The 26,886-nt window shown below is 44.5% G+C and overlaps 1 protein-coding gene across 1 annotated transcript; it reads left to right on the forward strand.

Annotated features, from left to right (window-relative positions):
• The first annotated feature begins 1,324 nt into the window (after positions 1-1,324).
• Positions 1,325-24,906, forward strand: LOC140211750 (pygopus homolog 2-like). Its single transcript, XM_072281889.1, has 3 exons — positions 1,325-1,844; positions 13,259-13,323; positions 17,173-24,906. Exons 1-3 carry the CDS (start codon positions 1,790-1,792, stop codon positions 18,280-18,282), a joined length of 1,230 nt encoding a protein of 409 aa, XP_072137990.1. The 5' UTR covers positions 1,325-1,789; the 3' UTR covers positions 18,283-24,906.
• The last annotated feature ends 1,980 nt before the right edge of the window (positions 24,907-26,886 follow it).

Genomic DNA, 26,886 nt, shown 5'->3' on the forward strand with positions numbered 1-26,886 from the left:
TCCTTCGATGAACTGCTGTCGTCCTCATCCCCACTTACTTCTTTCTGCATGTCACTTCAATTCAGACAGGCTCAGGCTGAGAGACCACTGATTCCTCTGGATGAGGTCGTTTTCTGACTAAAAATTGACCCATTTTTCACGCCGGCCAAAATAATGCATGTGCCAGGCTGACGCTCGCTTGTAAAAGCATAATGTGTGCGTGTGGCATCTGTTAGTCTCGCGAGACCACGGATCTGCGCCTGGATGTAAACTATCAATCTCTTGCGTGAGTGAGAGTGAGTGACATCACCACCTTAAGTGATCTTAGATCAGCTTAACTGATCTGAGGACAGCAACGGCGAGACATTGACAACGAACGAAGTGTAGAGTGGATCTGACAGAGTTTATAACTTTATTGCTGCGTGGGTGCTATGGTAATTGGGGGCGCTGTTTCACTAGATCAGCTGGAGAAACAAGCTGTGTTCAAAACTATACAGAGAAAGCAAAGCAGCTGCAGTTAATGTCTTGGTGGTGCTATGCTGGTGCTATTGCAATTTCTGCTGGGGCTATAGCCCCAGCTAGCACCACCTTGGCGCCGCCCCTGCTTCTGGCTCTCCTAATTTCATTCTTAAACTCCTTCCTGCTAGCTTTGTAATCTTCTAGATCTCAATCATTACCTAGTTTTTTTACCCTTAAGGTAAACAATCTAAATAAACTTTTAAAATGAGAATTAACATAATGCTGGAATTTAAAAAACACACTTGAGCAGACTAGGAAATCTGAAATCTTGGAAATAGCATATCGGGCAGCGTCTGCGGAGAGACAATTTAATTATTTGTGTTGCGTCAGTCCTATCGACCGTTCACACTTTTTATTTCAGATATCCAGCAGCTGCAGTTTTTCTTTATTTTAATTATTTTGTGGGAAAATCTGAAAGAGCAGGTTGGAAATTGCAGCAAAAACAAAAATTGCTCTAACTTCTGAGCCTATCCTACTCAACACAATACCCAAGCAGCACACTACAATCCCCAGCAGGCGCCGCGCTTTTGCCTGCGTGGTTGGAGCATGAGGCGGCTAGGCGCAAGCGCGGGAGCTACCACTCAGGAGAGGATTTCGGTGGATGGGAGGAAAGATAAAGAGAGTCAAAGCGAGCTTGGAGAGGAACAGTGGCCCAGTGACCGAGCTGATGGGCAGAATCGAGTTTGAAACTGGTATGTTGTGGGGCGACGAGTCAGTCTGTGGGGAAAGAAGGAGAAAGACAGGAGAAAGGAAAGAGATATACCCCTACTACCGGAATGCTTGGCGTAGTGGAGGGGGCGGGAGTTAGTGACGTGACTGGCGGCCGTCGGCTTCGAGTGATTGGCGGAGAGGGAGGGGGAGCCTTCTGCCCGGGGTCCGGCGTTTCTGTGAATGGGAACGAGCCCGGCAGGCGGGCGGGGGGCCGCGCTTGTCGGCCGCTGCTGACGTGTGAATCGGCGCGAGCGGGAGAAGGGGGCGACCGTTGGGCAGCGGCCCCTCCCATTGGTCGGGCGGGAGGGAGCGCGAGAGGCCCTCGAGCGCGCAGCCGCAGCCGCCGCCACCACCGGCGGCCGGGATGGGTCGGCGGCCGAGGGGGGAGCCGCCGGCGGCCCCGGACCCCACACCCGTCCCGCAGGCAGAGGCGGCCTGAGGCCGGCCGGGCCGCCGCGGCGTGAAGTTGGCCCGCAAACGAGGAGGCGGCGCAGCAGCAGGAGCCGCCGCCGCCTTGGCCTGGACCCGAGCTCGGCCGCGGGCCCGGGCCTACCCGCTGGGCGGCTGGAGGCTACCCGACATGGCGGGGGAGCAGGAGAAGGAGCCGGCGGGGCCGGTGCACAAACGGAAGACAGGTGAGGAGGTGGGGAGCAGAGTGAGGGAATGGTGAGGCCGGCGTGGGAAACTTGAGGGTTGCAGTGGGATGGAGGGGAGGGATAGCGGATGAGGAAAGAGGGAGGTGTGGGCAGGGTGATGGACAGTTTGGGATGAGGAGATAGAGGTTGATGAGGTAGTGAGGAGGGAGAGTTGCACAGGTGACTGTGAGGAGGGCTGGGTTGGAGTGAGTGGAGTGTCTGCTGGTAGGTGAGAAGGGGACAGTGAGGGATGGTTGAGGGGAGGGGACTTGGATTGAGGTGAGCAGGGCAGATAGGAGGGTTAGGGAGGGAGGGGGAGGTCAAAGGCTGGGATGAGGGTCAATGGGTTGAGTTATGGTGGGGAGGCTAAAAGGTTGGACGAGGTCAGTGGGAGGGATTGAGATGGCAGGGTCTGTGGTGGGAAGGAGAGGGTCAGGCAAGGGGTTTGGAGTGATCAGTGGCACAAGATGGATCGAGCTTCTCAATAACACCTGTAAGAGCTGCTTCTGAAGGTCGTTGGATACCTGGGAGTTGAAGTTACATTTGCCGGCTGGTCTTGGGGACAGTTTTGATTCTACCTACCCACTCAATATGCCTGCAAATCTTTTACCCAAGTCAGACCACAGGCTGGAGATTAGCGTGAATGATATACCCTCCCCCCAGCGCCCCAGTCAGTACCCGATAGAACAGTGAATTTGGTGTGTTGAATGCTGGCAGTTAGTTTGGTAGTTTCTGCACAGACCGAGTTACTAGCACATTCGCACCTGGAGGCCCCTGCTCTAATGTTGAAGAGGTCACTAAAGCAAGATTGTTAAAGATCAATATTTATTTTGTCATTTCCAGTACACAAGGGTAAGGGAATAAAAATAATTGCACCAAAACACAATTTTAAAAAATCACTAATATAAATGCACAAGATACATCATACATTGATTGCCCATAAAGTAACGCTAGGCTCAGGAGTGTCTGTACATAAGGTGTCTGACAAAAAAAATGATATAGGAGTGTGGACAGGTGGGTTAGTGCGTGGAGGTGTTGATCAGCCTTACTGCTTGGGGAAAGTAACTGTTTTAGAGCCTGGTGTTACTGGTGTGGGTGCTATGAAGCTTCCTCCCTGATGGGAATGGGACAGACAGTCCATGAGCACGTGGGTGAGACCCTTCATGATAATGGCCCTTTTCCAGATCCTGTGTATATGCTTTCTCTTGGCAGGTTCTGATGATGCGTTGGTCAGCTCTGACCAACTGCTGTAGAGCGTTCCTGTCAGCTGCAGTGAAGCAGCTAGTCAGGATGCTCTCTACTGCATGTCTGTAGAGTCCAGCTCTCTTCGGTGTCCTCAGAGACCATGAGTTTTTAAACTTTTTTGTTACTTCAATTCAGCCGGAGGCTGGAGGTTGTGGCAATCTTCACTGGTGCCACCTTGGCTGGGAGATGGTTCATGAATTCAGAGCTGTACATCTTTATTGTAAAAGGACAGTTGGTTGAGGATTTTAGTGTTAAAGATTAGATTAGCTTTGTTTGTTATGTACATTGAAACCTGCCGTTTGAGTCAATGGCCAGCACAGGCGGAGTATGTGCTTGAGACAGCCTGCAAGTGTTGCCATGCTGCTGGCACTAACATAGTGTGCCCAAGGTTTACTAACCTTAGCCTGTGCTACTTTGAAATGTGAGTGGAAACCCATGCAGTCACGGGGAGAACGTACACACTCCTTACAGTGGCACTCTAAAGCAGTACACTAACTACTGCACTACCATGTCAAGGACACAAACTAGAAGAAACAAACCTGCCTATGCTGTTCGATGTGACTCTGGTTGATTCATTCATGAGACTCATTCCACCGAGATGCAACACAGAGCGTCATAGGAAGTCATTCCTGCCTGTGGCTATCAAACTTTACAACTCCTCCCTTGGAGGGTCAGACACCCTGAGCCAATAGGCTGGTCCTGGACTTATTTCCTGGCATAATTTACATATTACTATTTAAATATTTATGGTTTTATTACTATTTATGGTGCAACTGTAATGAAAACCAATTTCCCCCGGGATCAATAAAGTATGACTATGATCTGCTACAGGCCTCTGCTCCTCTTCTGTACCAGCTCCACAGCCATGATCTATCAAAACCCATATTAATCTCCATCGTATATACCTCTAATACCTTGCCTCAGCAACCTGAATGTCACCAATAAACCTGTGAATTAAGTAGCTCTGGAGTGAAATGGATCTGTGTGATGCCTTGATCTTAGCTGATTGGGGATCTGACATTAGTTTGCAGAAATTGACAAAATGGCTCGAGCTCACTGATGAGAGTTTATATAACTGGTTATGATGTGAGATTCAATGGTAACTTTGACGTAAGAATTAGTAAATACATTAATGGGGTAGATATTTCTTTAGAAGTAGAATTTTGTCTGGCAGTAGAGCGGTGCAATCCAGTGTCTGTGACCGTGATGCCAATTTAAATTAATCCCATCTGCCTGCAAGTGGTTCATCTCCCTCCATTCCCTGTCTGTTCATGTGCCTTTTAATCGTTGCTATTGTATCCACCTTCCACTACCACTCCTCGCAGTGTGTTTCAGACACCTACCACTCTCTGTGTAACTTACAACCATATAACAATTACAGCACGGAAACAGGCCATCTCGGCCCGCCTTGTCCGTGCCAAACTCTTACTCTCACCTAGTCCCACCGACCTGCGCTCAGCCCATAACCCTCATTCCTTTCCTGTCCATATAGCTATCCAATTTAACTTTAAATGACAACATCAAACCTGCCTCAACCACTTCTGCTGGAAGCTCGTTCCACACAGTCACCACTCTCTGAGTAAAGAAGTTCCCCCTCATGTTACCCCTAAGCTTTTGTCCTCTTAATTCTCAACCCATGTCCTCTTGTTTGAATCTTCCCCACTCTCAATGGAAAAAGTCGAACCACGTCAACTCTATCAATACCCCTCATAATTTTAAACACCTCTATCAAGTCCCCCCTCAACCTTCTACGCTCCAAAGAATAAAGACCTAACTTGTTCAACCTTTCTCTGTAACTTAGGAGATGAAACCCAGGCAACATTTTAGTACACCTCCTCTGTACTCTGTCAATTTTATTGACATCTTTCCTATAATTCAGTGACCAGAACTGTACTCAATACTCCAGATTTGGCCTTACCAGTGCCTTATACAAATTCAACATTACATCCCAACTCCTATACTCAATGCTGTGATTAATAAAGGCCAGCAAACCAAAAGCTTTCTTCACCACCACTTGTTTCAAAAATCTCTTTTAAACCTCTCAATCTTGCCTTAAACCCAAGTCCTCTAGTTTTAGGAGGCAAAATAAATGGTAAAATTAAAATTGGTTTATTATTGTCACGTGCTGAGGTCATGTGTAAAAACTTTGTTTTGCATATCATTCATATATGCATTTTATCAGAATCAGGTTTAATATCTCTGGCATATGTTGTGAAATTTATTTTACACAGTGCAGTACAATACATAAAAATATCAGTTACAATTCTAAGAAATGTGGTTCTGGTTAATTGGGGCACATTAGGACCAGTACATTTTGGTTCAGTTAAGCAGCTGCCCCAATTAGCCGAAGTTTCATGGAAATAGTTCAAAAGGTATAACAATCTACTGTTTAAGTAATAACTTGTGTATTTAAACAGAAGACAGGACAAATTAGAACACTACCTATACTATAAAACGTGGTTCCCAATGGAGGGATTAGAGCTGCAGCACAGAGTAGGCCTTTCCAGTCCTTTGAAACATGCTGTCCCAGCAACTCCACAACCACAATTCATTCATTGTTCACTCCATGTTCTCCTGATTGACTGAAAATAGACAAAATCAGCATAGGCACCTGGTGGACACCTTCATGTAATGCTTTCAATGACTGCATCTTCCAAATCCTCATTTTCATTGTAACATTCAAGATGACTATCAATACCATAATTCTTCATAGTTCCTAACTTGTTGAGGTAGTGAAATCATTTCATTTTCCCTCTTGTCCGTCTCTGACCTCTCAAAGCTTGAACGCTTGAAACCGCAGTGAGCAAGACAGTTCTGAATTGTCTTGCTGATTTCTCACCAACTATCAGTAACAGAAATCTCTGCTTTTTGAAGACAAAAACACAACTGATGCTATCTAAAAATGGTTTACTCTCAGCACGGTATAGTGTCTAACGGCCACACAAGTACATATGGCTGGCGCTGGTTAGAAACTGTTCAGCAGCAGCTTCCTATCCCAATTACGTGACACAGTATCCCAAATAAAAGGAATCCCAGCTATTTTCTGGTTTAGTTTTTGTTTTTGAAATGTTGTTCCAAATGAACAGCTGCCCTAATTAACCCATTGCACAATTAACTGGAATCCACTTTATATAAAAATTAAATAGAGCAAGGTGAGAGCCTTGGCCTGGGATGTTGACTAGTCAATGTCATGGATCCTGTCTGACCTGCTGAGTTCCTCCAGCATTTGTATGTGTTTTGCTCTGGATTTCCAGCATCTGCAGAATAATGAGGTACTGTTCACAGACAGTTCAGAAACCTGGTGGCAGATTTCAGTGCATTGAGGTAGTACAAGGGAAAAGCAAGAAGAGTGCATAATAGTGTTGCAATGTATGTAGACAAAGTGGAAGGCCATGATGAGGTTTGATGTTTCCACCCTGGGAGAAAAGCTCTTGACTGTCAATCCTATCTATCCTCTCATCATTCCACAAACTTCTCTCAGATCTTCCCCGAGCCTCCAACTCTGGGTCTCATAGTCAGCTTCACATTGCTGCATTTCTCGGGCTGAAAGTAGCTTGGTGTTGTTTCGCTATGTGAAGGTGTTAATTTAATTAAATATAAGATAGAGAATTTGTAAACGTTAACAAAGTAACGCATAAGATACTGGAAGAACTCGGCAAGTCTGTGGAATTGAATACACAGTGGACGTTTCGGGCTGAGAACCTCCTTCAGGATTGGAAAGGAACGGGGAAGATGACAGAATGAAAAGGTGGGAGGAGGGGAAGGAAGATAGTTAGTAATATAGAAATCACCAGGTGATGAGGTTACCAGAAAGCTGTTGGATCCTAAATTGCCACAGCCAAACCACATATATAAAAAGTGTGAAGGAAAGCTGACAGTGTAGGCCTCAAATCTGTGATTGTTCAGTGCTGACCATTCCATCTTAAAAGCTGAAAATGCTGTTAATTTACAAATACTGTATACCAAGCATCTCACACAAAATGCTGGAGGAATCTATAAATATGCCACCTTGTTTCCAAAATGTTAAATTGTAAGGTGTAATGCTGCAAGCTATGACGTATAATCTGAGTTTTGGGTTGGAGTGACTTCATCTGATATTGAGCCTTTAAGAAGTGTTGATTGGGTAGATAGGAACTGATTGGTTGTGACATTTAAGGCTTCAACAATGCCTGAAAATTAAAACCAGACCAGTCACTAGTGGTAGAAATTCAGAACTGTTCTATAACTTTAACTTGAGCTTGAGTGATTGTATCATCCAAGTCAGGTTTACTGTTGCATGCACCAGTACAGGCATACACCAGTGCATTGACAAACTTGCTTGTAGCAGCAGTATCACAGAGATGTTGCATCAGATAAGCAGTATTCACAAGAAAATCAAAAGGAACATGTACATAGAAGACCACAATTTGGACATAAAACAGTGCAAATGGTCATAGTGTTGCTATACTGAGCAGTGATTAGGGTTGTGCTGAATGATTCAAGAACTCGATGCTTGAGCGGAAGTAGCTTTTCTTAATCCTGGTGATGTGGGATTTTGGGGTTCTGTACCTCCTGACTGGTTGGAGCTGCGAGATGATGGTATGGTCTGGAGGGGCAGGGGCGGTGCAGGTGTCCTTTGGGTGTTGCCGTCACTTCTGCTGAGGAGGTGTACCTTGACCTATTGGCCTCACCACTACTCTCGAGCCTCTTGCAATTCTGTGCCTTTGAATTGTGCTAGACCACGATGCAGCCGGTCAGAATACATCTGTAAAGGTTTGTTGCCGAGCCAAATATTCTTAACCTCCTAACAAAGTAAAGATGCTGGCCAGTTTTCTGTATGAAACACTGGTCGACAGCATTATTCTCAGATCAGCCACCATCTCACTGACATCTGAAAATCACTTTTTTCCTTTCACTAAAATTTGAACAATAAAAGTTAGTGACTATATTTCCTGCACGGCATGGCAGCATTGAAAGTTTAGCATTTGTTTGATCTGACCTGGTGCTATAAATTTTTGCTCTTTTGTATTTATTGCACTGTGGTCTATTATATAAGTTATGTCAACATCTGTAGCCTGGGAGCAGAATGAAGTCAGCATCATGCAATTAAATGGCAGAAACTGAGGTACTCACTCCCTATTCAGCATCCCTAACCTTTGTTATGCCAGTACCATTTATCAGCTTAAACCTTGTCATCGGTTCATTTACAATCGCATGCTCGGTTGGTTTGAACTGTCAGTCACTTTATTAGTATTTCATGTTTTTAAGCATTTGCAGTTGACAGCAATAGAGATCCATGTATTTGCTACAATGCACGGGCTGAGTTCACTTGAATTATTTTTGTACATACAGTAAAATTGTTGAGTAAGACTGGTAACAAATTTGTGTTGTCCTTAATATTGTGACAGGCACAGTTAAGCTTGCATGCTGTCTTCAGTCTGTACTTCTATGGCATATTCTCCGGTTGCAGTACCCAAGTACCAGCAAGGGGGCACTGCATAACTCGTGTGTAATGCTCCTGTTCCTGAGCTCCATTGATCGTCACGAGAGAGTACTGCGCAGTTGAAGGGGTGCTGTCAAGCCTGTCTTGTCTGCTGGGGCAAAAGGCTGATGTGCCCTGGACCAGATGGATCTTCTGCAAACACAGTGGCTGTATTCTCCCTGAGTTCTAGAGACCCCAGTGAACTGGAAAACTGCAAATGTACAAATGTACAAGGAAGGAGGGAGAAGGGACTCAGGAAACCATTGATCAGCGAGGCTAACATTAATCATTGGGCAAAACGGTGAAATCCAGTACTGAGGAGATAATGATTAGTTGAGGTTTTATGGAAGGGAAATTTAAAGAAATTAAGTTTCTCTGGGGCAGTATGGATCAAGCAGAACCAGTGGATGTAATTACTGATGCTGATTTCCTTCAGCAGCTTCTTATTGCTCCACGTTCCAGCATTTGCAATCTTTCGTCTCCAGTAGATATAATTTCTTTGGATTTCCTGCCGGCGGGGTGGGGAGAAATAGGAGAGTGGCAAACTAACGGGAAATACGAAAGGAGAGCTGTGTCTCTAAAAATTCGTTGTGGTGTGAGTGAAGTTAATGCACTGTGGCAGACTGGAAGGCTTTAGCAACAGGTATTCATAACTGGCACCAGCCTACCTGCCATCAAGCACATGTATATACCTACCCCGCTCATGGACTGTCCCACTTCCATCAGGGAAGAGGCTTGCCTATATCCATACCAGGACCACCAGACTCAAACAGTTACTTTCCCCAAGCAGTAGGGCTGATCAACAGAGTCAGAATCTGTTTTTCAGTCTGGTGGTCTTGGTGTGGAACATGTAAGCCACCCCTCCACGCCCCCAGTCATTTCCTGTCAGTCACCTTGTGTGTCGCACTCCTATGCCTAGTGTTACTTTATTGACATACAATTAATGTACATAAGCTATTTTAGGTATTTATATTTATTGTGTTTTTTTTTTGGATTGCATCAGATCTGGAGTTAGCTATTTTGACTCCTTTACACTTGTGTACTGGAAATTACATCAAACAATCTTGAATCTATTGCAGCCAATATTACTGATGGCACAAAAGTCAGTGTGTTGGTAAGTTCATGAAGTTGACATGGGCATATGAAACCACAAATTGTGAAGGGGGCAAGAAGCTGGCAGACTTATTATTTATTTAGAGATACAGTGCAGTAACATGGACTATAATCTGGGAAGTTGTCAGGCTGCCCACTTCAGAAGGAAAACTGGAAAAGCAAATTTGTTAAAATGGAGTGTGACTATGAAACATTGCGGTAGGATAGGGTCTGAAGTTGCCAGTGTATGAAACAAAGGCATGGTGTGCAGGTACAGTGACTGACAAAATGAGAATCAGACCAACTTGGTTATTAATTGTTTTCTGTGATGTTGGTTTTGGTATATCTAAGTGATTTAGTTGTTTTCTTTCTTGAGTATTGACAGTTGGGGGCCGTAGGGCAGAGAAATCTATAATAAGGGGAGGGAGTACTGAGTGGTATGGAACAGGGACTTTTGAATGTACTGTAGGTTTACAGATTGTTAAAGGTAGATGGACAAGGTGGTCACAAACTATGCAGGGATGTGTACTGCGACCCAACGGTAGAAGCTGGGATTAAACTGCATAACTTTAGCGAGGAAGTCAAAGCTGTTTCTGCATCATATCTAGCATTGTGAGACAATGGTCTTCTGAATGTACTCTGTACCTACATGTTCTGACAAGTGACAACAGAGAAAAACATGCAAGTTAAAGAGTGGCTGGCAAGGGTGGTTGGGGTGGTTTGATGTGAAGTTCCACTGGCTCACTGCCGGGATACTGCTTTATCAGTCTTGTATCGTTTGAACTTGAGTGGGGGTGAATTACAACTGCAGACTTTGTGGCTGACTCTCATTTAGGGGATTTAGTTCTGCAACATATCTACTGGAATAGACAGGTTGACACCAACATTTCGCAGTTACAACTACAAGGTAGTGCATTTCAGTGGAAGATTAACCAGCTACAGAGTTGTATAACATGACCAACCTGCCTAACTGAGCTAGTCCTATTCCTTTTTTTCTGTTTTTGTCCCTATTCCACCCTCTACCCACCCCAAACCTTTTCTATTCGTGTATGCGTTTAAATATTGTAGCTGCACCCTTCCCAACTACTTCCACTTGTTCCATATACCCAGGAGGTACAGGGGCCTTCGATCTCACACTACCAGGTTCAGGAATAGTTATTATTCTATGGCTGTCACACTCCTGAACCTGCACTGCCCTCAACTCTGAGCGGATTCCATAACGTACGGACTCTGCAACTCATGTCTCAGCATTTATTTATTTTTTATTTGCACAAATTGTCTTTCGCATTTTGGTTGTTTGTCAATCTTTGTTTATGTATCGTTTTCATAAATTGTATTTCATTATTTTCCTGTAGATGACTGCAAGAAAACAAATCTCAGTGACATATACTTTGGTAATAAATTTATTTAGATTTTTGATGCCCACTGTGTGAGGAGAATGGTGCCCCTCAGGCCCCTTGGTAAATCTCTCCCCTTTCACCTTAAATCCTTGCTCTATAGATTTGTGCACTCTTTCCCTGGGGGGAATAAATTGGCTCCTCACCTTACCATGACCTCAATTTCAGAAACCATTAAGGTCACCCCTTAGCCTCCTTTGCTCCATGACACATCCTAGTGTGTCCAGTCTCTGCTTGTAATTCCAAACCTCCATTCCTAGTAACGTTCTTGTGAATCTTTTTTGTACCCTTTCCACTTTGAATGGAGTCTTAATGTGGACAAGACAAAAGAGATGATTGTGGACTTCAGGAAGGCACAAGTTGACCACTGTCCATTGCACATCAATGACTGTGGCCATAGTGAAAGTGAAGAGCACAGAGTTTCTTGGTGTGCACATAATGGATGATCTAAACTATGCCCACAACACCATCTCACTAGTCAAGAAGGCTTGGCAGTGTCTACACTTTCTGAGGAGATTGGAGTGTGCAAGGTCTCCACCCCTATTCTAACAACCTTCTACAGGAGCACCATTGTGTCCTGTCTGGCTGCATCATTGTGTGGTATTGCAGCTGCAAAGCAGTGGACTACAAGACCCTACAAAGGACAGTAAAATCTGCAAGAAGATCATCGGGTTCTCCCTTAACCACATCCCCACCCCGCCCATTTGTGACATTTCAGAATCAGGTTTAATATCCCTGATGTTGTTTTGCAGGAACAGTACATTGCAATACATAATAAAAAAAATCTGCCAATTACATTAAAAATATAAATGTACATTATACACAAAAGAGGTGAGGTAGTGTCCATGGGTTCATTATTTATTCAGAAATCTGATGGTGGTGAGGAAGAAGCTGTCCTAAAACACCGAGTGTGTGTTTTCAGGCTCCTATACTTCCTCCCTGATGGTAGCAAAGAGAAGAAGGCATGTCCTGGGTGGTGGAGGTCCTTAATGAAGCATGCTGCCTGTTTGCGGCATTGCCTTTTGAAGGTGTCCTCAGTGCTAGGACATTTACTGGGAGTGTTGTATACTGAGGGCCTGCAGTATTGTTGGTGGTCCCTACTATCCATCCCACAAACTTGTTAATCCATTACTGTCAGGAAGGAGGTACAGGAGCATCAGGATTAGGACTGCCATACTAGGTAACAGCATCTTTCCCCAGGCTTTGAGACTAATGATTACTCTGCCACCACTGAGATCTCATCACTAGAACAATGAACTGTTGCTGTTTACTTGTGCTACACCCTGCATGCACTTTTGTATTTTATTAACTTATCTGTGGTAATATTTTATTTCATTTTCCGTGTGATATGTTTTGTGGGTGCACTGTGGTTCAGAAAAACATTTCATTTGGTTGTATATGTACAGTCAGATGACAATGAACTTGATCTTTAAAGTGTATAGAGATCTGTAGATTATAGTCATTTAAAGTTTTGAGCCCTGTAATCAATTTCATCCTTATCCTGCTAAACTAGAAGCTGTGAGAGTTCAGTGTTCTGGTCCAGCTGCTTTCTATCCAAGTGATTAAAACACAGAGACACGGCCATAAAGCCCTGTTTTGGGCACCCCTGGATCTCTAAGTAGTTCTGGGAAGGTTAAAGTGTAGACTTACCTGAATGAAAATCATTGTACCAACAAGGCATGCCCATAATATTTAAAAGATCAACTCTTGATCTCCCAATCCACCTTGTTGTGGCTCTTGCATTTTCTCTGTAATTGTAACACCATATTCTACATTCTGTTTTCATTTTACTATCTTGATATAGTTGTAGTATGCTCCTTCTGAATGGCATGCAAACAAAAGATTTTCACTGTCTTGGTGCATGTGACAATAAAACCAATACCAATCGGACTTGGAACTTGGGTTCCCATGGGATTCAGTTAGCATTTGACTTGGACAGCATAAACAGCAGCTGTGCTGAAAAGGTGTTTGTGATGGGCAATGCCATGGCACTTACTGATGCACAGACAAATAGATCCCAAAGGAGATTTTATTTGGATCATTATGAACAGATGCCTTTGAACATTTTGGGCTGAATCACTGCTCTTAATGCATAGCAGGAGCCTCCAGTTGTGCAATCACTTTAATCGGGTTTAAATCGTGATATAGCAAGCTTTAGGTAAATGCTACACAGTGAGATGGAATTGTGTTGAAGATGTTGATCTGTTTGTCTTGTGTAGGTGCCAATGGTGGTGGGACACAACTGAAGAGTCCAGAAAAGAAGAAGCGGAAATCCAGTGCACAGGTACCATGTCACTTTTATCTTTGTCTGCACCACACCTCATGATGTGTCAGTTCCAGCTCCCTTCCTTCTATCTGTCCTAGATGAATACAATATGGAAACAGACCCTTTGTCCTAAATGGTCCATGCCAACCAAGGAGCCTACCTAAGCCAGTCCCATTTACCTGCATTTGGCTCATATGCCTCTTAACCTTTCCTATCCATATGCTTATCTAAATATCTTTTAAATGTCTCATATTCTCATCTCCTGATCCACTTCTCTAAATTGATAATATATATATATTTCACTCACATCTACTGTGAAGTCTTTCAAGAGGTTGATCATGGCTATAATTAACTCCTGCGTGAACCTGGACTCAATGTAATTTGCTTATCATTGCAATAGGTCTACAGCAGATGTGATCTCACTTGGCTTTTGGAATATCTGGGCAACAGCAATGCATACATCAGACTGTTTATTGATTACAGCTCAGCATTCAACACCATCATCTATTCAGTACTAATCACCAATCTTCAAAGTTTTGCCATCTACAACTGGATCCTCAGCATTCTTATGGGAAGACCACAGTCAGTGCAGATTAGTGATAACAGCTCACTGATATTCAACAGGGTTAAAGTTTAGCCCATTACTCTACTCTCACAACCCTGTCGCTAAGCACAGCTCAAACTCCATCTGTAAATTCACCATTGTTTTTACTGTTAGTAAGATCTCTGGTGATGAGGAGATACTCAGGAGTAAAATTGATGAGTTGTTGAGTGGTGGCGCAACAGCAACCTCATTCAACTTCAGGAAGATCAAGGAATTGATTCTAGACTTAAGGATGGGGAAGTCAGGAGAACACACCAGTCCTGAGGCAACAACAATGGAAAGGGTAAGCAGCTTCAAGTTATTAGGTGTAGGTATTTTGGAGGACTTATCCTAGGTCCAGCATATTAATGCTCTCACGAAGAAGGCATGTCAGCAGCTCTACTGCATTTGGAGCTTGAGATTTGGTGTGTCACCAAAGACTCCAGCAAATTTCTGCAAATGTGCTGTGGAGAGCATTATGACTGGTTGCATCACCGCTTGGTCTACAATGCAGGCCATGGACTTGATGACTGAATAGCCTCTTCAGTCATCCTTGATCAGGGAACGCTGGATGAAGACAGAACAGATCGTGGTTTTACAGTTCTCCATTGTATAGGATATCCAATGTTTATGATTTCTACAAATATACGGTGGAGAGTATTCTGACTGCCTGCATCACGGCCTGGTATGGAGGCTTCAATGCACAACATTGCAAGAGGCTGCAGAGGCCAGCTTCTCCATAGGCACAACCCTCTTTACCATGTAGGACATCTTCAAGAGGTGTCACCTCAAGAAACTGGTGTCCATCATGAAAGACCCTCATCATCATTGATATGTCCTCCTCTTTTTACCATCAGGGAGGAGGTACAGGAGCCTGAGGACCCGCACTCAATGATTTAGAAGCAGATTCTCTACCATCAGATTTCTGAACAGTCCATTAACCTACGTGCCTTGTTATTCCTTTGCACTATTTATTAACTTTATAATTTGCGTCTTTGCATTGTACAGCCACGAGACAAATTTCTTGTCGTATTAGGCAGTGATACTAAACCTGATTCCCACTAGACTATCCAGTTGTGTTCCCTCTTCTCAGGTGCTGTATACAGGTTTCCCCCGCCATCCGAAAGTAGAGCGTTCCTGTGAAACCGTTCGTAAGCCAGAATGTCGTAAAGTGAAGAAGCAATTACCATTTATTTATATGGGAAAAATGTATGAGCGTTCGCAGACCCAAAAATAACCTACCAAATCATGCCAAGTAACGCATAGAACCTAAAATAACAGTAACATATAGTAAAAGCAGGAATGATATGATAAATACACAGCCTATATAAAGTAGAAATACTTTTCTACAATCATTGCCACACTGTTCTCCGTAGCGAAAATCTCACGCAAGCGCTCTCAGCAGAAACACTCTCTCCAGTAACCTTTAAGCTATGAAGCTGCCAAATCACACCAAATAACATGTAAAAATACACAGCCAATATAAAGTAGAAATTATGTATGTACAGTGTAGAATCAGTTACCGGAATTGAGAAGTCAGCACCCAGCACACTGATGATGGTGTATTAGGCTGAGTTGTCGGAGGTTGGGGTGGTGCAGTGGTCCCCAACCTCCAGGCCGCGAACCGATACCGACCTGTGACGAATGCAGCGGTGCAGCGGTAGCCGGGACGCATCCAGCACGTCTTTAAGAAAAAAGCTGAAATAAATAAGCTAATTAATCAATCGCCTCTGATCTGGGCCGACATTTGCGTGCCGGGCAGCACCTAATTAATTAGCTTGTTTATTTCAGCTTTTTTCTTAAAGATGTGCTGGGTGTATTCCGGCTACCGCTGCATTCTCCGCGGCAATGTATCGGTCCGCGGCCTGTGGGGTTGGGGTGGTGGGACACTGGGGTGTCATCTCATCGTCGTCTGTTTCCATCAGGGCAAGCAGGTCATCTTCTATGTCTGCCTGCCTCGATGTCGAAGGTCGAGGTTCATCTCTGTTGTGGCTGATGTGGAAGGCTTGAAAAACGACAGTATGCTTGACTGCTTTGCCTTGCACGTTTTTCTATCATACAGTTCTTTGTAAGCACTCAAACCATCCTGCAAATATGCCCTAAACCGATGTACCCTTTCAAAATTAAAGTCGTACTTTTCTGCAGTCATTGCAGCGAAAATCTCACGCAGTTGCTTCACGTTCAGTTTCTGGGCGACTTCACCTTCGGTCCATTCGCTACTGCATTCGGTTTCGATTGTTATCCTTTCCTCTTCCAATTGCATCTGCTCTTCATCTATCAGTTCTTGGTCGTGGGATGCCAAAACCTCTTCAACATCATCTTCGTCAGTTTCCACAAGCCAAACTCACTACGTTCACCACGATCGAAATGCTTAATTATATCTAGCCTTAAGAGCTCTTTTAGGCTTTTCCGATACCTTAGAACTCATCTTCCTAACAGCTGCTCGCAGGCACATGTTTAAGTAATGCCAGCTAGAATGCAGTTCCGGGGGAGGAGCTTGGCTGCTCAGGGTGCGCACTGCCTTTTTTCGTAACAGTGAAAACACCTGTTTTCGCTAACAGCAGGTAACTAATGTAGGTCTTTCATAAACAGCGAGGTTTCGTAAAGCGAACGTTCAAAAAGCGGGGAACACCTGTATTTGAAGAATTGCCCATTAATATTATAAAGTATTAATAAAATTGTTTGTACTTGCAGCAGGGCGAGTTTACTTAGTTTGCATTTTTTTTTTAAGGAGTCATGACTAAAAAATCCAACAGATCAGGTTGCAGCTTGAAGGAATTTTGATGATCTGTGCAGTGACCATGACCTATATTTAAATCTGTGATCACTGTTTCAAATAGATTTCCAAGAGATGAGTGTTATAAACAGACTATCAAGGGAGATGATGTGTGCCGGTTCTCCTAATTTTCTCTCCTGAAAATCCTTCAGATTTTCCTTGTTCTATTATTTACCCAATGCCCCTTTGAAAATTCCTGAGCCTATAAACATGTGCTCTCTTTTTTAGTTCCCTTTATCTTGGAGGAAGACTACATTCACCCTGTCTGTACCCTTCATTCTCCCTAACTCCAAGGTTATGAGCATGGTCACCTAGATGACTCCACTCCAACTTGCTGCATTTCATTTTAATAACAAAGGTTGTCCCATTGTCTCAACTGTCTTGAATCTCTCCTCTTTGACCCGGTGTTGTTTCTGTTTAACATGTCAACAATCTGTTTCAGTGACAGGGCCTTCTCACCCATTTGCACTTTGCCTGCTGTCTAACCCACTGCCCTTCTTTCCTGCAGGCGGCTCAGTTCTCGCATCTTTCCGAGTTTGCTCCTCCGCCCACCCCGATGGTCGACCACCTAGTGGCCTCAAACCCTTTTGATGATGACTTCACTCCCCCAAAAGGGGCAGCCCCGTCCAGCCCATTCTTCAGCAATCCAGGGGCCTTTGGAGGGTTTCGGCCGCAGTCTTCCATCCCGCCGCATCTTCACCCGGCTTTCAACCCCGGACCTCAGCCCATGAGGCGCCAGCCGCCCCATCACTTTGCTCCAAATCAGCTAGGCGGAGGTTTTGGTATGCCCCAGAATCCGAACTTTGCTCAGCCCGGTGGCATGAACTTTGGGAGCCCACCCTTCAACCAGGGTATCAACCAGACTTTCAGCCCCCCTCCTGGCCAGCCTCTTCACCCAGGACCTCCTGGCATCGGTCCAAGTGCCAACTTCAGCTCCATGATGCCCCCGAGCATGGGCCAGCCACCCAGGGGTGACATGACCCCGGGTGCCGGCCCGGGGATGAATCCAGCCGCCGCACCCCCCATGGGACAGAAGTTCATCCAGATGCCCAACCCCTTCAACCCGAATCCAGCACCCCGGCCCAACCAAAGCTTCTCCAAAGGGACCAGTCAGCACAGCCTCCTGCCGAACCCCAGCTCCTTCCCTAGTCCAGACCGGAACTTCCCCCTGCCTGAGGATGGTGGCAAGCCTTTCAACCGTCCCGCCAATGCTTTCAACCAGGGGAGCGAGCACTCCGGCTCACCGGCAGCAATCAATGGCAACCAGGCGGGCTTCAACCAAAACACCGGTGGCCAGAACAGCGGTGCACCGGATGGCAGTAACTTCCTAGTGACAACCAGCAAGAATCCATCCACTCACCGGCCATCATCTGATCCGGTGTACCCCTGCGGCTTCTGCATGAATGAAGTGAATGACGACCAGGACGCCATCCTGTGTGAGGCCTCCTGCCAGAAGTGGTTCCACCGAGAGTGCACCGGCATGACAGAGACAGCGTATGGTCTGCTCACCACGGAGACTTCAGCTGTGTGGGCCTGTGACTTTTGCCTAAAGAGCAAGGAGATCCAGTCGGTGTGCTTGCGGGAGAACCTGGGCCAGCCAGTTGTAAGTGATGGCTGAGGGGCATTTGTGAGATGGGGTGAGCCTGTCTTCCATTGCTGACTCTTGACTGGAAACCTCAGCCCTGTCTGGGCAAGGAAGGGGATGTCAATAGGGTTACGATACACTTGCCTTTTTGTTACGACAGATGGGGAGAAAAAGTAGGCTCCTCTCCCAGTGAGAGTGGGCCCCACCATTTTCGGGTTGTAAACTTTAAAATGCACATGGGAGTGTCCTTCATTCTGTGTGTCTGGTTAGGGATTTTATGTGTATTTGTGTGGTTGGGTGGGGGTGGGCCGGGAAGAAATGGTCCTTTTGTCCCGAGGAGAAGTGTGGAAAGAGTCCCCCGCCCCCCCACCCCATGCACAAGACGAGACTTGGAATGCTGGAATGAGAATGGAGGGGTTGTGGGGGCGCAGTCCCTGGGGTTTGGCAGGGGGAGATGGGAAGTTGCTCTGGAAATATCTATGTGAATAAAGCATGATGCAGTGGTCGGGGGAGGGGGTGGAGGAGATAGATACATATTTAAAGGTACACTGTTGCAAGTTGATCACTATAAATGGGCTGTGATATGAAAAGGTAGAGGTGAATAAGGCAGGCAAGTAAATCACTCATTGTACTGGGTCTGTTGGGATTGTGGTGTTGCTATCGAAGGACTTGTTGCACTGCCTCCCTCCACCCCCACCATCCCAAGACCACTTTAAAAAAATAATGGCTCAGACGTTGTCCAAGTTAAATCATAGGCATCAATTAACTCTGAATCCCCTGTGCAGAGTTCGCCCTCAGGTGATGTCACAGAACCTTTGGGGTATGCAGGAGCTTCCCCTCCCTGCTCTCTCCCCCTCCAGCTCGCTGGCTCCCAATAGCCCTTGTGGTCAGTCTTATGGGGATATAAATGGCTTCACAGGAACCGGCCCTGTTTCAAAGTTTGTATTTTTGAATTCCGTAAGCTGTGGACTGTGTGACGAGTAGATGTTGGGTTTTGCTGGCTGCTGCTCTGAGCAGTAATGATACTTGCCCATTATTTCCCCTCTAGCCCTCTTTTCCCCTTGGGCAGTACTCTTTATGTTGTAGTGGGGGGAGGGGTCAAATAACAACATTTCAAGCACTGGCTCACACCTGCTACCTGACACAGGCTAGCAGAGACAATCCTGCAACTCCTACCTTCCTCTGTGAAGGGTGCCAGGGACAGCAACCAACCCTTTCCATTAGGATTGGAGCATGAACGCTTGAGTTGAAACCATGAGGTCCTTCCTGTTAGCAAAGGGAGAAACAGCTACCTGAATCTGCTGTGCCACCAAGCCCAGGATAAGATTAGAGGCAGTGACCATGATACCAGAGGTGTAGCTCCCTAAAACGGGGCATATGGCTGCTGAGGAGGATTGCTGCTTCATTTGCCTATGATTTTTCATCATTGGAAATGAGCAGCGTATTGAAAATTGAGTGGACAAGGAACTATGGATGTGGGAGCTACTGGGCCATTCCAGCACTGATTGGTCCTTTCAGTTCCCTTGCCACCAATTCCTGCTTGCACAGTCACAGCCTGTGACATCTGTGTAAGGCCTGTAGCACAAGGCTGTCGGAGGGTAGTATTTGAAAGTTCAGAGAGAGCTGGGGCGTATGTGGGGTGCACGGGGCTAAGAAATGACGCAGTTATTTTTATAAATAGAAGATGGCTTCAAATTAATCCAGAAACCAAAGGTTCTGCATTTAAACCAGTTTCATGTGTTTGCACTCTCTTCGCTATCACCAGTGTTTCCTTGCAGTCTTGAGTGGGTTAGGAGTCCAGTTTTTCGCCGGGAGATGTAATCCCTTTTAACCTGCCCTTAAGGTGCAGTGGCTCGTGTGATGAACTGGCCTGTGAATTCAGTTGTGCCATATTTTTCATTTTTTGACATTGGTGAACTTGGCATCTCTCAAGACTACCTCATTGTAATTGGGAAAAAATCTTGTGTTTTTAAATGCACACAGTTTTTTTTATATAAAGGTCTCTTTTGGTACAGAATTCATTTTGATGCCGCTCAATTCTGATCCTCATTAAGCAAACTACAGTATATATAATAGTGTGTATGTTATCGTATGATTAATGTACTGGATATATATCAAGTTGTGGTATTGTAATCCTTCTTAATTTCTTCCCTCCAGTGACTCATGGAAAGCTAACTGTCAGTACCTGGTGTGGGTCTCCTGTAACCCTGCGCTTGCAGTTAGTTGGGCGAGGTGTTGTACTTACAGAAGCTCCCTAGAAACAGCATGTGGGGCTCTGTCTTCAGTCTGGAAAAGTTTCTTGGTCTAAACTCCACTGATTGTACTGAATATTACAGTTTTAAGTATTTTGCCTGTATCTGTTTGTGTGTGTTGCGCTAGTGGGTGTTATTTTCCTTTGCTATATTTCCACTTCCCTTCCACTCCCAACTGGAATGTGCTTATACTGTTTCCAGGGAGTAACAGTGTCCCCAGTTAGTAGTTAGAATTAAAGGTACTGACCATAGCCCTTCCAACCTTCTGCTCTTCACAATTCAAATGAAAGAAAGCAGTAAGGAACAAGATACAGCCAAGGACAGTTCCACGTTCAGTCTGGGGCAGTCATTTACGTGAGGTTATGAACAAATACTAACCCTTCCCACACTGCTCGTTAGGATGCGCCAAACTGCTGGTGTCCCTGGATAATGGTGCTGAACATCAGATGGAGCAATTAAGGGTCTTGCAGTAATGTCTGGCTTTTCCTAATGTGTATCTGTTCCTTATGAAAGAAGCCAGCGTCTTGTTACTAAATAGGGCTGGAACTTTGGCATGCCTTCATGTGACTGTTTACCAGTTATGAGCAGTGTTTCTCAACGGAAGCGGTTCAGATATCCAGGTGACAGCTAATGTGAATCTTTAATCTACCCTGGAAAATTGAGACTGTTTGGTGATAGAAACTGCTTCTGGAGATGGATGGGTGATGGCATCAGATATGCTGACAATTCTGGGCGGTACCAGTTTGGAACATGTTCCAACACGGCTCCAGTTTTTGGGTCGTTTAATAATGTAGGCTCATTGTGATCTTGGGATTTTGTGGAGGGCCATTGAAATGATTCCCCTCTCCAATTTTACCTAGTGCTGATACCTATGTCAAGCGTTGTGCAGTAACCTGACCAGGTACTGAATGATACCAAACCCCTTTGATTTTTGTGAGAATGCAAAAAAGAATTGCATTTCGTTGTGTTTCCATTTAGGTGGCAATAACCTTTTAAGGCAGACATTAATGCAGGGCTGGTAGAGATGATTCACCGCTTCCTGTTCATGGATGTATGTTCAAGTACTGCTGCACTAATGACATTTTTGTAGACACTGGTATCTCCTTACTGTGTAGCTATTCCAGGGTTATTTGTATGTGCTTGTTCCCACATCAAAGCACTCTGTCTGTCTTCCTCCACTCCATCTTTACCTTGGGTAACACTCAGCTGTCCCAAGCACAAGGTTATCAGACTGGATTTGCAGTTTGGGCTGTTATCTTATCCCCTCTCAACCCCCCCCACCTCAAAAAAAAAAAAAAAAACAACAACAACACTTTAGTAAACTCCATTTTAGTGGAAAGAATGAGATTCATTTTGGTGTACGTGGTCCTGAACTTTGGGTGTTTGTGGAGAGAGAGAGAGAGAGAGGAGAGAGAGATCCTGGTGCAAATGTAAAGGCTCGTTCTGTTTCCCCACCTGTGAAAGGTCTCGAATAGAGCAGATGTACTAAGGAGGATTTGTATGTTTTGTGATTACTTGTCCATGCAATGGCTTTTTTTTTTAAATTTTAGAAGCTGGTTGAGCCAGTACATCAGTGCTGTCAGAAAGGACATGCACCTTTAACAGTTCCTTTGCTTGCATTTACAAAATACAATTTGGATCATGGCCTATGTACATTTTTTTTTTGAGTTTCCTGTGGACTTTCTTCCACTAGTTTTTATTTTGATTTTGTTGACTTTTTGTCCACTGACACTTTGGGAAATGATTCATCCCAGCTGGATTAGACTTGTCAAAATATGGATGGTGCCTAGAGCGAGAGTGGACTGGAGCTACAGTGGAAACCAACTCGATATGGTGGCAGCAACTTCACTTAACTTATTGTTGATGTGTAAGTGTCAATTTGGAATACTTCTAAAACTGACCTTGCATGCATGTCATTTCTTTCAAACTTGTGTTTTGGCAAAATTTTTTAATAATAAATTACTTTGTGCATATTTGTAATGGAGTTGTCCAGTTGTAATTTTACACTCCCACCTCAATGTGTTGCAGTTATACAGTACTTAACCACTTTGTTAAAGCTCCCTTGTCACAGCAAACAACCTCAATGCACTGTATGGTTTCTTATTGATTGATAGTCTTAGGAGAATGCGTTTGATATTAGCTGAATATTCCCCACGGGAAGATTACACTTTCCTTGTTTAGTGGTACAGGACACCAAGTACCACACTTGGCATTTATTTAACTCCTTTTATCTAGATAAATATCTACTGGTGCTTTTCAGAGTGGTTACTAGAAAAGGAGACGGGCATTGAAAGGTAATATTGCCGTTATGATGGGCATTCAGAGGCTGATCCTTGGAGTGTTTCAGACAGAAATGCAAAGGGGTTTCCAAAGTTGGGGCTGTGCCTGGTGCTGCAGATAAAGTCCTGAAATTGAAGGTTAATGTGGCCCCACATAGCTGGGCAAGTTGTGGGTACCAGAGTCACTTGGGAATTTTTAAATTGCTACGACAAGTGTCTGTGATGGAAGAAAATACATTAGCTCTATCAGTGTTGAAGACTCTGGAATGAGGAGGAGAGAACCACACATGTTGCTAATCTCTAGGTTTCCAGTTTGAGCTTGCAGGGTTGAGAAGTAATTATTCATCGGAGGACCTGTTGCTTGTCTGCGGCATAAGCGTATGTGTTAACAAGATCAGAAACAAGCCTCTTTCGTCAATACCTCAAGACGTTGCAGTAACTGAGGATTCCCAATGGTACTTGAGGTGCAAGTTGTGCCATTTTTAAAGAAACCTGCAATTCTAAAGAAATGGTTTATGAACAGTTTTGTAGCTTAGAGATTTCAAAATGTTGATCCGCAAATTGATATGGGGAAAAGCCTTTTTAATTAAAAATGAAATGTTGAGTGTTGTAAATTGGGGAAATCAGCACATTTCCAGATCCAGATCCTGGTGTGGTCAATGAAGGCTTAAGTGAAGCTGGCAGTGCACAGGCCTTTCAGCCCATCTAGTCCATGCCAAATGATTCTGTTAATTATGTTGGGTAGATGCTTAACACTTGGGTGATGAATTTGTTCTGGATCACTTTGACAAGGGGCATCGTTATGCTTGGTCCTGAGACATCCTGGGTAGAATTGTGGATCACTGGGGGCTTGTTTTCTATTGCTGTTTATGTCACATGTGGGTGCTGTGCAACTTGACACTGCAGGGAGAGTCTGGGCCACTGGAGGGCAGCCTAGAGTGCTGTTGGATTAGGGTCACCCCGGCCAGGTTTTCACTGAAGGACCACAAACCAGTTGGGTATTTATACCAACTGTCCAACTGGAAGGTCACTTTCACTGACACCAGTTCTTTCGCTTCAGACTGTCCTGTCATAGCTAGTGGAGCCACTCCAGAACAGGAGGGTTGGCCCAGTGCTCTTCCGATTGTGAAGCTCAAGATCCCAGAGGGATAATACTGTGAGCATGGAACAACACACTGCCGTTTGCTTTGGCCGCCTTTTGATTCCCCACTTCTTGTGAAGTTGGAATTTGGTTTTCTACCTATAAAATATCCTGAAGGTCAGAAGGCTTGGTTATCTCACTTCCATCTCCCTCCCTCCCTTCCCAGTGAATCAGTCTGAGATTCTAAATCTGCCACAGTTCACCTTTCAGCCAGCACATTCTAAGTGCATTTTTAAAGGAACTAAGATGTGGAATGAGACAAAAAGGAGATTTGCTTGCCAGCAGTACTTGTTACTTGTTACCTGCCTTAACCCCAGTTTTGAACCCTCTTCCCCTCCAGCACTAATGAAAGCAGACTACTTGCATGTGCCCTTCATACCACACGTCTGATGACAGTGGAAGCTGTGACTGTATTTTGCTTCCCCAACACAATACAACACAGCTTTGGAGATTGCAGACTTGCCCCTGCACACAGCAGCCCTTACTTTAGACACTTGCCATGTCAATAGCTCAGAATCGGAGTGCCTGAGCTTGACTGTTGATGTCAGTTTGGCATCATCCTGTATACATATAAAAGCAGCTCTTAATTTTTATCTAACTAATCCAAACGCCAGAGTAAAATGGAGCTCAGAGAGAGACAGTACACGTTTCCTGACAGTGGTAGAAGAGTTAACACTTCTGTGAACATCTTCCAACCCGTAAGCAAAGTGATTATAATCTAAATACTGACACAGACATTGCTTGGGCAAAGGCTGTGGATTCTTTTTGCTTCTCTTCCCACCCCCACACAGTAACTTTAAAAGGTCAATGCTTGGCCCATGTCTATTCAGTGTCAATTTTAGGCAGTGAATGGCCCCATGTAGAGTGTAAACACTTTTTAACTTGATATTACAAATGATTGTATTGCATAAGTCTGTACAGAACATTGCATTTTTAGCCTTTTGTCATTTTTTGCAGGATTTTAAATAAAAACCAGGTAAATGAGGCTAAGGATTTGCTGTTTTATTGCTGTGTATGTCTTTTCTAATTGTTGGCTTCAATACTCCATTAACTCATAAACACGAGATTCTGCAGATGCTGGAAATGTTGAGCAATACTCGAGGAACCAGGAAGTCAGGCTGTATCTATGGAGGGGAATAAACAGTCAACATTTCAAACACAGACCATTCATCAGGACTGGAAAGAAAGACCAGAATAAGAAGGTGGGAAGAGGAAGAAATACAAACTGGCAGGTGATGTGAGACCAGGTGTGTGTGTTGGCGGGGGGAGGGGGGAGGTGCTTGAGATGAAATTAGAAGCTGGAAAGGTAAAGGTTAAAGAAAGAGTTTAATGGGAGAGGACATTGGACTATGGAAGAAAGAAAAGGAGAAGGGGCAGCAGAGGGAGGTAATGGACACGTGAGAAGAGAAAGAGTGAAGAAATGGGGGGGGGAGGAATTATCAGAACTTAGAAAAAACATTGTTCATGTCATTGGGTTTGAGGCTATCCAAACAGATTATGAGGTTGCTCTTCCAGCCTGAGTGCAGCTTCATTGTGACAGATATCAGAATGGGGAAGTTGAATTGAAATGGTAGCCACCTTTCCCATTTATTTAGAGATAGTGTGGAGCAACCTTTCTAGCTTTTTGAGTCTCGCTGACCAACAGCCTACCAGTTTAACCCTAGCCTAGCCTAATCAAGAGACAATTTACAATGACCAATTAACATACTAACTGGTACCTCTTTGGACTGTGTGAGGACATCCACGTGCACATGGGTAGGAACATAAACATGTTTACAGAGGATGGAGGAATTGAATGCCGAACTCCAATGCCCTGAGCTGTAATAGCATTGTGTTAATTGCTATGCTTGGACAGGCACCCCAAGTTGGTCTGTCTGTGGCAAAAGGCCGGATCACTCAGCGACTTTCAGTTTCATTGATGCTGCCTGACCTGTAATCCTCCAGCACGTTGTGTGTTGCTCAATACAATAGTGATGTAGCATTGAGAAGTCTTCAGTGGTAGCATAGCATGGAAAAGTTACAGACTAAGGGAAGCAGTCACAAGATTGGGATGTTGTTAGAAGATCAGGGACTGGCCACTTAAAACTGCACTATGCAGGGATCTCTTGCAGAATATAAAACAGTGCAACACAATGCTAAATTAAACCAATCACTTCATCCCCTGCATTTTCATATCCCTATCTAAAAGCCTCTATTGTATGTTTCCACCATCACCATGGCACTACATTCCACAACTCCTACCACTCGGTGATTTTAAATCTTGACCCTTGCTTGATGGAGAACTCCAAACATTTGGAAAAATCAGGAGTCTCCAGATGCTGGGAATCCTGAAATCAAAGCAGTAAATACTGGAAACACTTGGGTCAGCTTGCGTCCATTGAGTTTTGACCTGAAATGTCAACTTTTTCCCCCCCTCCATAGATGCTGCCTAACTTGCTGAGTTCCTCCAGCATTTTGTCTGTGTTGTTGAGAAAGGAAAGAGAAAAGGTGGAGGAGGGATGGGGAGAACGATGGGACCATTTTGGGGGCAAAACCAAAACATGATGGGGCAGTTATTGAACTGCTTTGTCTCTGCATTGCGCTGCTAAAGATGTGGGACAGACTACACAAGTTTAAAAAAAAAAACAAATTTAGAAAAATAGAAATAGAAACCAAAATAGTTCCAAGGGTTCACTGCTCTCTGGGTGAAGAAAATCATCATCTCAGTCCCAAATTGTCTGATTTCCTGAGTTTGAGGCAGATTAAGCTAAACATCCTACCTAGGTCAATGTCAAACAAAAGATAAGTCTTTGAAAACCTGAAATAAAGACAAGTTGCTGAAAATATTCAGGAGTTTGGGCAGTGTACTGGACGGGAGAGAGCTGGCCTTTCCGGATGGGGGTGAGGTCATTGACCTGGGTATATGTTTGTTTGTTTATTGAGATACAGTGCAGAATAGACCCCTCCAGCCCCTTGAGCTGTGCCA

The sequence above is a fragment of the Mobula birostris genome, chromosome 2 (assembly GCF_030028105.1).
Source record: "Mobula birostris isolate sMobBir1 chromosome 2, sMobBir1.hap1, whole genome shotgun sequence".
In the NCBI taxonomy this organism is placed as follows: domain Eukaryota; kingdom Metazoa; phylum Chordata; class Chondrichthyes; order Myliobatiformes; family Myliobatidae; genus Mobula; species Mobula birostris.

Bases quoted from the DNA above. Each gene is read 5' to 3' on its own strand.
- LOC140211750 (XM_072281889.1), top strand. From the start codon at position 1,790: ATGGCGGGGGAGCAGGAGAAGGAGCCGGCGGGGCCGGTGCACAAACGG. The intron at 1,845-13,258 runs GTGAGGAGGTGG...TGTCTTGTGTAG, and splicing joins GGTGCACAAACGGAAGACAG to GTGCCAATGGTGGTGGGACA. The intron at 13,324-17,172 runs GTACCATGTCAC...TCTTTCCTGCAG, and splicing joins AGCGGAAATCCAGTGCACAG to GCGGCTCAGTTCTCGCATCT.